Source organism: Anolis sagrei, chromosome 5, assembly GCF_037176765.1.
Source record: "Anolis sagrei isolate rAnoSag1 chromosome 5, rAnoSag1.mat, whole genome shotgun sequence".
NCBI classification, from domain to species: Eukaryota; Metazoa; Chordata; class Lepidosauria; order Squamata; family Dactyloidae; genus Anolis; species Anolis sagrei.
The window spans coordinates 1386281-1398551 of NC_090025.1; the positions used below are offsets into that span (position 1 = coordinate 1386281).

The 12271-nt window shown below is 48.3% G+C and overlaps 1 protein-coding gene across 1 annotated transcript in view; it reads right to left on the reverse strand.

Moving 5' to 3' along the window:
• Positions 1-2904: 2904 nt before the first annotated feature.
• The window catches only part of PAIP2B (poly(A) binding protein interacting protein 2B), a 52819-nt gene continuing 43452 nt past the window's right edge, over positions 2905-12271 (reverse strand). The window contains exons 3-4 of the mRNA XM_060779527.2: positions 5571-5756; positions 2905-3016 (exon numbers count right to left, since the gene is read on the reverse strand). Coding sequence (XP_060635510.1) covers positions 2960-3016; positions 5571-5756 — 243 coding nt within the window. The 3' untranslated portion in view covers positions 2905-2959. The remainder of the gene's footprint in view (positions 3017-5570; positions 5757-12271) is intronic.

Here is a 12271-nt window from a genome sequence, read left to right on the forward strand (position 1 = left end):
CCTTCGTCTAAGAGTCATGAATGGAGATCCTGACCAGGACCGGTCTCAGGACGGAACCCTGCGGATGGCACTCCACTCGTCACTATTCATTTTTGTATGTATGTATTTTTATCTTTTACAATTTAGCTTGTAAATTGCCTAGAGCATCTCAGATGGAGGGTGGTTAATAGGTAATTAAATATGATGATGATGATGACTTCTTTCCAGGATGCAGAGGAGGAAGCCTTGGGGAGAATCACCCTCTGGGTTCGTTCGCTTAACCAATGCCAGGTGCGCTTGTGGGCTCCAGAACTCCACGCTGCGAATCTCTACCCAGCTCAAAACTCATTTATTTAAGAATGCATCGTTGTAAAAATGGACAGCACATAATTGCAAAGACTTCCTCCCAAAGGAACCAGAGATGGCAGAAGAGGGGTGGGAAGGGGAAGGAGAGGAAGGAAGACGCTCCGGCCACCTCCCCGGCAGGCTCCTTCATCTCGGGACCCCTCCGGGAAGAACCCCCAAAAGTTACAAATCCCACCCCCACCAAGCATCCAGGATGATGGGAGGGGCGGCCCAACACACCCAGGAGAAAGCACTGTAACATGGCCAAAGGGAAGGAAAGGAAGGAAGGAAGACACCTGGACCTCAGGTTCTCGTTTCAGAAAGGAGAATGGGAAGTAGCAGATCCCAGGTCCCAGCCAAGAGAGTCCTTCCTGCTCCTCTTCCCTTTTGCAGGAAGAGAAGAGAGAAGGAAGGAAGGAAGGAAGGAAGGAAGGAAGGAAGGAAGGAAGGAAGGAAGGAAGGAAGGAAGGGCCATTTTTGAGGAAGCCCCACGAGTTGTCCTAAGGGATTTGCTACCATCCCATTCTCCAGGTGGAAGAGCAGGGCTTGGGTCTGGACCACCTCAGGCCTCATGTCCTGATTTCAACACTACGGGAAGGAAGACAGGAAGGAGGCAGGGTGCCTTTGGAAGCCCTCCTGATAAGACTGGGGCCAAGGGTGAACTGCGGCTGCAAAGAGCGGGGTTCTTGCAATGCTTTCTCTTTAAGGGCAATTGCTTCCGGGAAGGAAAAGACCCCCAGCTGGCCCAAGGGGAAGCCCCCCAGGAATGGGGCCAAGGGTGAACTGCGGCTGCAAAGAGCGGGGTTCTTGCAATGCTTTCTCTTTAAGGGCCATTGCTTCCGGGAAGGAAAGACCCCCAATTGGCCCCCAATGGCGCTGGAAGGAGACCGGAGACGGTTATGGGAGCCCAGCAAGCCCAAAGGACCCTTTTCCCCTCCAGAATGCAGAGTTTGGGTCTTTCTTTTCCTAAGCAAGGCTTGTGGTGCCTCTGCACGCCATTCCGAGGGATCTTGATGCAATTCCCGGGGAAGGGCCACCTCATCAAGGCATCATGCCCTCGGGGATGGCAGATGAGCCACCAAAGCGGGCCCCAGGTGTTTTAGGGGCCATGTTCTCCCACCTAACCCCCTCCCCATGCCAGCAACCCCTTTCCCTGGTGATAATTAAATCCCCGATTGGAAAGCCAAAGAGAGGAGGGTCGTGTACGGTTAAGGCCTTTCTTCTCCAAGCAAAGAGAAGAAAGGACTGAGCAGGACCCAAAACCAACATGCAAGAAACAAAGGGTTTGGGAGCTTTGGGAGGAAATGCTCCTCAGCCAGGAGAGGCCAAGCCACAGAGGCTGGTGCTCCATGCTCTCTTTGCGTCAGAGAGGTCCTCTCTCTGCCTTCTTCCCTTGGCTGGTGCAGCCATCAGCGTGATTGGGATGCTGAGCACAGGCCGTGACTGAGAGACTGTGTCCTCCCTCCATCCCAGCCAAAAGGGCTTGGACTTCAACTCCCATCCTTGCTCACCCCTGGCTGGAGCCCATAGGGAGAGGCAGCCCAATAATGTTTGTGCAACTCCTTCCCAGGAGAGAGATGCTCACTTGGTTTCGATCAAGCTGTTGTCATGCAGAGATGCAGAGGAAGGCCTTGGTATTGTAGTGATGGGAGAACGAAAAAGGAGAGGAATGGGCACCAAAAGGGGAGGGGAGGGATGGGTAGGAGATTATTCATGCCCAAGATGGCTGTGCACCCCACTTCCTTGCAAAACAAGCCCTGGCTGCCATTGAGCCCTCTGGAAGGAGGAGCTGGTGGACCAAGCAGGCTCTCCCTCCCATACATATCAAGGGGAGGCAGTCACTTGCAAGGTGTCCCATGTCCCCAACCAGAAGGAACAGGGGAGAAGCTGCTCCAGAGCCAGGAAGAGCAACCCCTGCCTTGAGTTTGCAACTGAAAGGAGGAGCTGGTGGACCAGGCAGGCTCTCCCTCCCATACATATCAAGGGGAGGCAGTCGCTTGCAAGGTGTCCCATGTCCCCAACCAGAAGGAACAAGGGAAACGCTGCTCCAGAGCCAGGAAGAGGAGGAAGAGGAAGACGAAGGAGGAGAAGCAGCAGCAGCAGTGGGTGCCTGGCTGGGGGCAGAGCGGGGGCTGCCAAGCTTGGAGAAGAAGGAAGAGGAGGAGAAGATGGGAGATCCGGCAGCGCTGCTTCCGCTGGGCAAAGTGTCCAAAGCACACCCAGAAGAAGGAAGGAAGGAAGGGAGGAAGGAAGGAGGGAAAGGAGGCAGGCCGGACTCTGCGCTCTAACGGAACAAAAACGGAAATGAGGAGGAGGAGGAGCACCCCCCCCACGCGCGCCCTCCCCCGGTCTGGTGGGATGGGTATGAGTTCTTCTTGTTGTGTCAGTTCTTGTTTCCCCAAAAATGTCCCGATGCGGCGGCAAGAAAAGAGGGGGGCGGCGTAGCAGCTTAGGAGGCCCGCCCGTTTGCCCCAAAGCGTCTCTTTCTCACCGCGGATTGCAGGCACCGCTCGCTCCCCCCCCACTCACCCGCAATGACCCCCCACCCCAGCCCAAATCACCCACCCCGCCCCACCCGCCCGCCCGCCCCTCCAGGGCAGAAAACAAGAGTCTCTGTGAAGCTCCCTTGGAAGGCTCAGTACTTCACTCCGGGGACAAACTCCTTGGCGTCCGGGTTTAAGGTGCTTTTGCTCTGGAAAAGGAGAAGGAGAACAGAAGCAGAGTCAGAGCGGCCTGGGTGGCAGGACAGACCCACAGTCAAACCCCTCTCCTTCTACCCCCAAACTCTCCTCTCTTGCGCATTTATTTATTTATGTACTAGATTTGTATACTGCCTTTCTCAGCCAACCGGCAACTCAAGGCAGTTTCCAATAAATCAGTACACATAAAAACATAATATAGATTTATTTATTATTTACAGTTCTTAGATTAAAACATTAAACAGTATAAAACACCACAAGAGCAATAAAAACAACATCATTAGAGTCTCCTTATTATCAAGCATTGTCCAGTTCCATTGTCAAATCGTTCGATTTCCTATATTAGCTACTCTGCATTTGTAAACGCTTGCTCAAACAGCCATGTTTTAACTTGCTTCCGAAATGTTAAGAGAGGGAGAAGATCCGATCTCCCTAGCCGAGGGGCCACCACTGAGAAGGCCCTGTCTCTCGTCCCCACCAAATGTACTTGTGACAAAGACGGGTCCGAGAGCAGGGCCTCCCCAGACGATCTTAAAGTCCTCGATGGTTCATAAGGGGAGGAAATTACACAGACCCCCTCTATAATATTATTATTATTATTAATAATAATAATACCATCTGCCTGCCACAAAGAAATGGTGGGATGTATTTATGACTTTTCTTCAGAGGTGGTGTGAAACCTTAATAAAGTGTTCACACCTTCCTGTTGGCAATACTGAAAGTAGTGTGTGTCTCACAATCTTAGAACCAGATAAATAAGGTGTGTGTGTATATTATTTATATTCCGCCCTATCTCCCCCAAAGGGATTTAGGGCAGATTCCAATCATAAAAGGCCAACATTTAGTACTCAAACATAACAACAAAACACATATAATAAGGAAAATTAACATGTGTATATGTGTATATGTGTGCATATATATATATGTGTGTGTGTGTGTCTGTGTTCATATATATATATATGTTTGTGTGTGTGTGTGTATGTGTACACACACCCCAAAGAGCATTGGGATTTTTCTGTAATAAAACAGCCATTTCCAGTGAGCCCAGTGAGCCCCTTGAGACCTCTTTCCATTCCTTTTCCTGTTCCCAGGGTTTCCTCTCTACTAGACAGGTAGCAATGAGGTTATGGTGCCACACAGTTATAAGGCCCCCTTGGCCAGGGCACCCCATTTAACACATACTCATTCCCAGGGTGACATGCTATGCAGTAGATGTGGCTCTGAATGAGACATGCCTCATTCTCACAGGGTGTCTGCGCCCTACACCACTGGAGAAATTGCACTGTCTAGCCGGCATTGCACCACCTGACATCCGCCAGGAAGTGGCAGCCAATAGTGAAAGGACCAAGGCAGAGACATCTCCAGCCCATCCCCTGTTTGGGTATCAGCCAGCATGTCAACAACTGAAAGCAAGAAATAGTTTTCTAAGATCTACAGAGACACTCGCTGGAACACCTCAGCAAGCGAGAGTCCAAAAGTGGCAGGCTCAAACCTGGAACCTCAATCAATGGCTGATGGCAAATGAGAGACTCTCCCCTGGGAACACAGAAGACGGGGCGACTTGGAAGGTGCTGAACAGACTGCGCTCTGGCACCATGAGATGCAGAGCCAACCTCAAGAAATGGGGCTACAAAGTGGAATCCACGACATGCGAGTGAGGAGAAGGGCAAACCACTGACCACCTGCTGCAATGAACCCTGAGCCCTGCCACGTGCACAAGGGAGGACTTCCTTGCGGCAACACCAGAGGCACTCCAAGGGGCCAGATACTGGTCAAAGGACACTTAATCAGCTACCAAGCTTGCAAACTTTGTGTTTTGTTTGTTTGTTTGTTAAAAAATGCAATACAACTGTTTGGCTTGCTCCTGACACGATAAATAAATAAACCTGGCAAGGGGCTCACTGTGTTCAAGACAAAATTCCCTCAGCTAAGGAAAATGGATTCAATGTTTGTTTCTACCCTGACTTGAAGCCATTCCTTTTGATTGCTATTTAACCTCTGACTTGTAAAAAGGTGTCCTGAAAGGTTACTGAATACAGCGGCCTCCCATTTCGATAGTCACCCCCCGTGGAACCCAGGAGCCACAAGATTTGGATTCTTTACTAACACAAATAATATCTTTCCAATAATTTGTATAAACTCTGTTTTAATATTATGGCCCCCTTAGAGGATTCAGGGGAGTGTTTTGTGTAAAAGAGGTGAAAAATGGAACCAAACAGTTATAAGACCTGCAATGCAAAGGGATAACATAATATTTTATTGTCCATGTTTTTATTTTAATTGCTTGTATTGTTGTGATTATTGCTTGTATTGTTGTGATTATTGCTTGTATTGTTGTGTTTGGGCTCGGCCTCATGTAAGCCGCACCGAGTCCCTTGGGGAGATGTTAGCAGGGTACAAATGAAGTGTTGTTGTTATTATTATTATTATTATTATTATTATTAAAACCAAAGTGAATGAATACCACCCCAAGGTGCCTGCCTCCCTCCCCCAATGGGAGATGCTTAGCTCCAGGTTCTCTTTCTGCCCCCTTGCCCTTCCGCTTACCAAAATGTCTTCCGAAACGTGGCTGTGGGTGCCGTCGCTGACCGAGAGCCCGTTCAGCTGCTGCTGGAGCTGCCCGATGCCCTGGGGCAGGTCGCGGGAGGGAATGAACCAGTCCTGGTCCTCCTCGTCCAACATCTCCTGGAAGCAGCGGTCCAGGAACTCTTGCTCCTGCAGCTCTTCCTCCACCTGGGAGAGAAAAAGAGGGGAATCCGTGTGTCATTCAGACCAGCCTCCTGAGGCAGGAAAGAAAGCTCCTGCGGCATGCAAAGTAGGGGTCACTGGCCTCCAACGCCCTTGGGTCTAGCCAGGAATCCAGAGCCAGGAGCCCCTTCGCTTGCTCACAAGAAGGGAGTAGGAATACTTGGCACAGGTTTGGCAGAATTGAGGAAAGTATAGGAAAAGAGATTTCACCTAAACATTGTTTTTATGATGCAGGTATCAAATTGTGCCTTTGCTTTTGTAAGCCGCCCTGAGTCCCCTTCGGGGTGAGAAAGGCGGGGTAAAAGAACCCCAAATAAATAAACAAATAAATAAACATTAGGAAAAATTTCCTGACTGTGAGCGCTGTTCACCAGTGGAACTCTCTACCCCGAAGTGTGGTGGAAACTCATTCTATGGAGACTTTTAAACAGAGGCTGAGTGGCCATCTGTTGGGGGTGCTTTGAATGCGATTGACCTGCTTCTTGGCAGAATGGGGTTGGATTGGATGGCCCACCAGGTCTTTTCCAACTCTAGGATTTTTAATTCTATGAGTGTAGTGCAGCCAGTGCTATGGATGAGCTCATGGTACGAAGCAGGAGAGAAAATACACAGGATAAGGCTCGGGTAAGGTTTAAAAAGGTAAACATTTACTTGTCATTGAAGTATATGTCCTCCCCACATGGGAAAGCTTGATTCCACAACTCCCTCCTCCGTAAATTACCTGCTTCTCTCCTTTATCTCGCCCGAGTTTTTAATTAGTTTTAATCAGTTTGTCTTTTAATCATTTCATGTAGCCCACCCATTATTACTGTGCCTGTGCATATTGTAATTTTTATTTGGTTACTAGCCGTCCCCTGCCACACGTTGCTGTGGCACACATGGGGGTTCTGTGTGGGAGGTTTGGCCCAATTCTATCGTTGGTGGGGTTCAGAATGCTCTGTGATTGTAGATGAACTATAAATTCCAACAACTACAACTCCAAAATGTCAAGATTCTATTTCCCCCAAACTCCACCAGTGTTCACATTTGGGCATACTGAGTCTTCATGTAGAGTTTGGTCCAAATCCATCATTGTTTGAGTCCACAGTCATCTCTGGATGTAGGTGAACTACAACTCCAAAACCCAAGGACACTGCCCACCAAACCCTTCCAGTATTTTCTGTTGGTCATGGGAGAACTGTGTGCCAAGTTTCATCCAATTCCATCGTTTGGGGGGGGGGGGGGGTTCAGAATGCTCTTTGATTCTAGGTGAACTATAAATCCCAGCAACTACAACTCCCAAATGACAACATCAATTTTTTGAGTGAAGCACATAAATTGGGTTGTTAGGTGTATCGTGTCCAAATTTGGTGTCAATTCCCCCAGTGGTTTTTGAGTTCTGTGAATACCACAAATGAACATTACATTTTTATTTATATAGATGTATTCATATGTTTTATGTAACTATGATGTTATTGTTTATTGTTTATTGTTTGCGTTTTTCGGTTTGTGTTGGTTTTTCTTTATTGTAATTGTCATTTGGGCTTGGCCTCATGTAAGCCATTATGGTTGGGGGTCACCACAACATGAGGACCTGTACTAAGGGGTCGTGGCATTAGGAAGGTGGAGAACCACTGCCCTAAATGGTTCGGTCCCGTCTATCTTCATGATCGCATCCCCCTGTATGAACCGGCGTGAACGTGAAGATCTGACCGCATCTCTGCCTATGAACCCACCAGGACTTTGAGATCTTCCGGGGAGGCCCTGCTCTCGATCCCGCCTGCTTCTCAAGCTCGGCTGGCGGGGACGAGAGATAGGGCCTTCTCGGTGGTGGCTCCTCGGCTGTGGGACGCCCTTCCTACGGACATTAGACTAGCACCATCTCTAATGGTTTTCCGCAAAAAGGTGAAGACCTGGATGTTTGTGCAGGCGTTTGAGTAATTTAGTGCAATCTGGTAATGGAACATAGGAATGGAACAATGGACGACGAACCTGGACTACGCTTGGATGATGAGAAGGTTGGGTACGGTTGTTTTTTGCAATAATTGTGCATTGTAATGGCTTATTGGTAATTTATGGATAATGTGTTAAGTCAATTGTTATATCTTGTATGGAACCACTGCTGTTTCTACTGTTTTTACTGTTTGTGAACCGCCGTGAGTCGCCTTCGGGCTTGAGATACAGCCGTATAGAAGCAAAGTAAATAAATAAATAAAGTAAATAAATAAATCAATCTTCCGGAGAGGCCCTCCTCTCGCTCCCACCACCATCTCAAGCATGGTTGTTGGGGACAAGAGAGAGGGCCTTCTTGGTGGTGGCCCCTCGCCTCTGGAATGCCCTTCCTAGAGAAATAATACTACCATTCAGGGGCTTCTCAGCCTCCCAGGAGTCAGCAAGTGGAGTTTGGGGCCACTTGGGATTCAGATCCTAACCAAGAGTCTGGGAACGAGGGAGGCATGGCTGGGGTGCTCTTCTGCTCCGATCCTATGGTGATTTCGTTCTGGGAGGGGAAGTGGGGCCCTGTTCCCTGTTCCAATGGTCTCTGCAGAAGCCAATTCAGGGAGGCAGTGGGAGGAGGCTGGCTTTTCCTCTCCAGAATCTGTGTTCCAGCCCAAGCCTCTTCAGGCAAAGGGAGACCCAGAAGGCCGCTCTGTTTTGGCCGGGAAAGGTTCCCCCACCCGCTGACCACAAGGTCTGCCACATGCATGCCAAGTTTGGCAGCCAGAGAGAGGTCTGGGAAATGAGTGGAGAAGCTGCTCCAGCAGTCAGCAAAAGCTTGGAGGAAGCCCTTAAATAATTCCAGACTTCCCAGATCCCAGGCAGCAAAAACACATAGCGCCAGTTAAAGAATACCTGCCCTAGATGAGATGGGGAAGCAACAAGGCAAGGAACAATGGGATTTTGTCCTGCATCAATAGGAGCATAGTGTCTAGATCTAAGGAAGTAATGCTCCCCATGCTCTATTCTGCTTTGGTTAGACCACTTTACCTGGAATACTGTGTCCAATTCTGGGCACCACAATTCAAGAGAGATATTGACTCTAAGCTGGAATGTGTCCAGAGGAGGGCAACTAAAATGATCAAGGGTCTGGAGAACAAGCCCTATGAGGAGCGGCTTAGGGAACTGGGCATGTTTAGCCTGAAGAAGAGAAGGCTGAGAGGAGATATGATGAGGGCCATGTATAAATATGTGAGAGGAAGCCACAGGGAGGAGGAGGGAGCAAGCTTGTTTTCTGCTTCCCTGGAGACTAGGACGCAATGGAACAATGGCTTCAAACTACAAGAGAGGAGATTCCACCTGAACATGAGGAAGAACTTCCTGACTGTGAGAGCCGTTCAGCAGTGGAACTCTCTGCCCCGGAGTGTGGTGGAGGCTCCTTCTTTGGAAGCTTTGAAACACAGGCTGGCAGAATGGGGTTGGACTGGATGGCCCATGAGGTCTCTTCCAACTCTAGGATTCTATAACTTCCTGACTGTGAGAGTCGTTCAGCAGTGGAACTCTCTGCCCCGGAGGGAGTGTGGTGGAGGCTCCTTCTTTGGAAGCTTTTAAGCAGAGGCTGGATGGCCATTTGTCAGGGGTGATTTGAATGCAATATTCCTGCTTCTTGGCAGAATGGGGTTGGGCTGGATGGCCCAGGAGGTCTCTTCCAACTCTTTGATTCTATGATTCTATGAACTATGGAGATGGAGGCCAAGTTCTATGGGACAGAAAGGGCAGGGGTGCATAAGAAGCGGGCTTCTGCTAAAACGAGGCTATCCATATAGTTCACTATCATCTCCAACTAAATGAGCAATTGCAGTGTTGTTGTAGGTTTTTTGGGTTGCATGGCCACGTTCTAGAAGCATTCTCTCCTGATGTTTTGCCTGCATCTGTGGCAAGCATCCTCACACAAGGGGCCAAGGTGGCATTTTGCCCACCACTTTGTGAACCTGATAGGTTTGGGTTCCCAGGTCCTCAGGCAGGAGTGCCTTTAAGGCCCAAACTTAAAGGCACCGAGCTAGCACCCTCGGCAGGGAAGCAAGGGCTCTACAAAAATGGCAACAGAAATCATAGAATCCTAGAATCCAAGAGTTGGAAGAGACCTCCTGGGCCATCATCCAGTCCAACCCCATTCTGCCAAGAAGCAGGAATATTGCATTCAAATCACCCCTGACAGATGGCCATCCAGCCTCTGCTTAAAAGCTTCCAAAGAAGGATCCTCCACCACACTCCGGGGCAGAGAGTTCCACTGCTGAACGGCTCTCACAGTCAGGAAATTCTTCCTCATGTTCAGATGGAATCTCCTCTCTTGTAGTTTGAAACCATTGTCCATTGTGTCCTAGTCTCCAAGGAAGCAGAAAGGAAGCTTGCTCCCTCCTCCCTGTGGCTTCCTCTCACATATTTATACAAATGAGTGGCCAAGGAACAAAATATGAAAGTCTGCACTGAAATAAATCTCCAGAGCCTGTATTTGGGGAGGTCTTTCTTTCCACTGCTCAATTGCAGGCTCTTGTTGCTTGTCACAATAACTCAGAACGGCAAGAAAACGAAGCGTTCAGCAAGTGCCCTTGAAGACAATTTAAGCAATGCAGTAAATGCCAGCGTTGCCTCCCGGGAGGCAGAGCACGTTCAGCCGGTTTGGCAGCTCCTCCAAGGCCGCTCTCCGGATTTCAGGCTGCATGCGAGGCACGGCCGACTTCAAAGTCCCAAGCGCCACCGCCTCCGGCCCAAATGCCTGCCCCTCCTTTCCCAGAATGCTTCTGGCACCTCCAGTTGCCGTTTATGCAAAAGGACAGAACGGCAAGGGGAGACCCAGGTCTCTGGGATGGTTGCCCTCAAGCAGGTGCAAAGCAAACTCCTGCTCAGTTCTCCTGGCAAAGGAGCAAGCCTCCTTTCCCCCGAATATTTATTTATTTACGACATTTATATGCCGTCCTTCTCACCCCGACGGAGACTCAGAGTGGCTTACAAGATATATATATACATACAATATATTATGTTATTAGTATAGTACAATATCAGTATTAAATATTACTACATTGTACTATCCAATTATATTGTAATATTATTAGTAATATTATATGTAATATAAATATATAATTATAATATAATAACTGTCCCCTGCCAGGCGTTGCTGTGGCCCAGTTTGTTGATCTGGAAAATAAAGTAACGAGAAAATGTTGGTTTCTAATCTATGTAATGTCTTTCTGCTTGTGGGTAAACAATATTTTTTGCTGCTTCTTTGTCAGTGTTGATGAGGAAAGTGTCTGGTTTGCTCACCCTGGAACATGCAACATATCATTGTCATTTGTGGGGTTCAGAATGCTCTTTGATTGTAGGTGAACTATGAATCCCAGTGACTACAACTCCCAAATGTCAACGTCTATTTCCCCCAAACTCCATCTGTGTTCATATTTGGGCATATTGGGTGCTTGTGCCAAGTTTGGTCCAGATACATCATTGTTTGAGTCCACAGTGCTCTCTGGATGTAGGTGAACTACAATTCCCAAACTCAAGGTCAATGCCCACCAAACTCTTCCAATATTTTCTGTTGGTCATGGGAGTTCTGTTGGTCATGGGGGTATAAATAAAGTTATTATTATTATTATTATTATTATTATTATTATTATTATTAGGTTCTTGTGGGTTTTTTCGGGCTATAGAGCCATGTTCTAGAGGCATTTCTCCTGACGTTTCGCCTGCATCTATGGCAAGCATCCTCAGAGGTGTGATCACCTCAGAGGATCCTCACACCTCTGAGGATGCTTGCCATAGATGCAGGCGAAACGTCAGGAGAAATGCCTCTAGAACATGGCTCTATAGCCCGAAAAAACCCACAAGAACCTAGTGATTCCAGCCATGAAAGCCTTCGACAATACATTATTATTATTATTATTATTTATGCGTTCATATGTGTGCCAAATTTGGCTCAATTCCATTGTTGATGGAGTTCAGAATGCTCTTTGATTGTAGGTGAACTAGAAAGGGAAGACAAAATAAGAGATGGATGGAGAGAGAAAAACCAAGTTGCTCAACAGGTCTAGGCTTCAAGCTATGAACTTCCTGGTCCACAATTTCACTCCCAATTGTGGAATTCAGGTCTGTGCTTGCGCCATCCAAAGAGTAGGAGCAGAACACGATGGGCCTGGGGTCAGGCTCTCCAGCCCTCAGGCTTTCTGTTCTTGGAGCCTCATCTTCACAAGGATAGAGGCAGGTTGGGGCAGGTTCAAGGGCTGGCAGGGAGGGTGTAAGAGGCACGGAGGACAACACATCTGAGGAAAGGCCGAGGGAGTTGGGCCAGTTCAGTTTGGAAGGTGACACGAGTGCCCTCTTTAAATCCCTCAAGAACTGCCCCAGAGAGCAGGAGCAGGCCTCACGGTCTGAAGGGACAGGAAGGGACATTTTGCCTGAACGCAATAATAATAATAATAATAATAATAATAATAATAATAATGTATTGTCGAACAGAGGGGAAACAAACAGGCACATGAAATCACTCTCAACAAAAGATTCCCCCCAGGCGCTTCCAAGCCATTTCATGG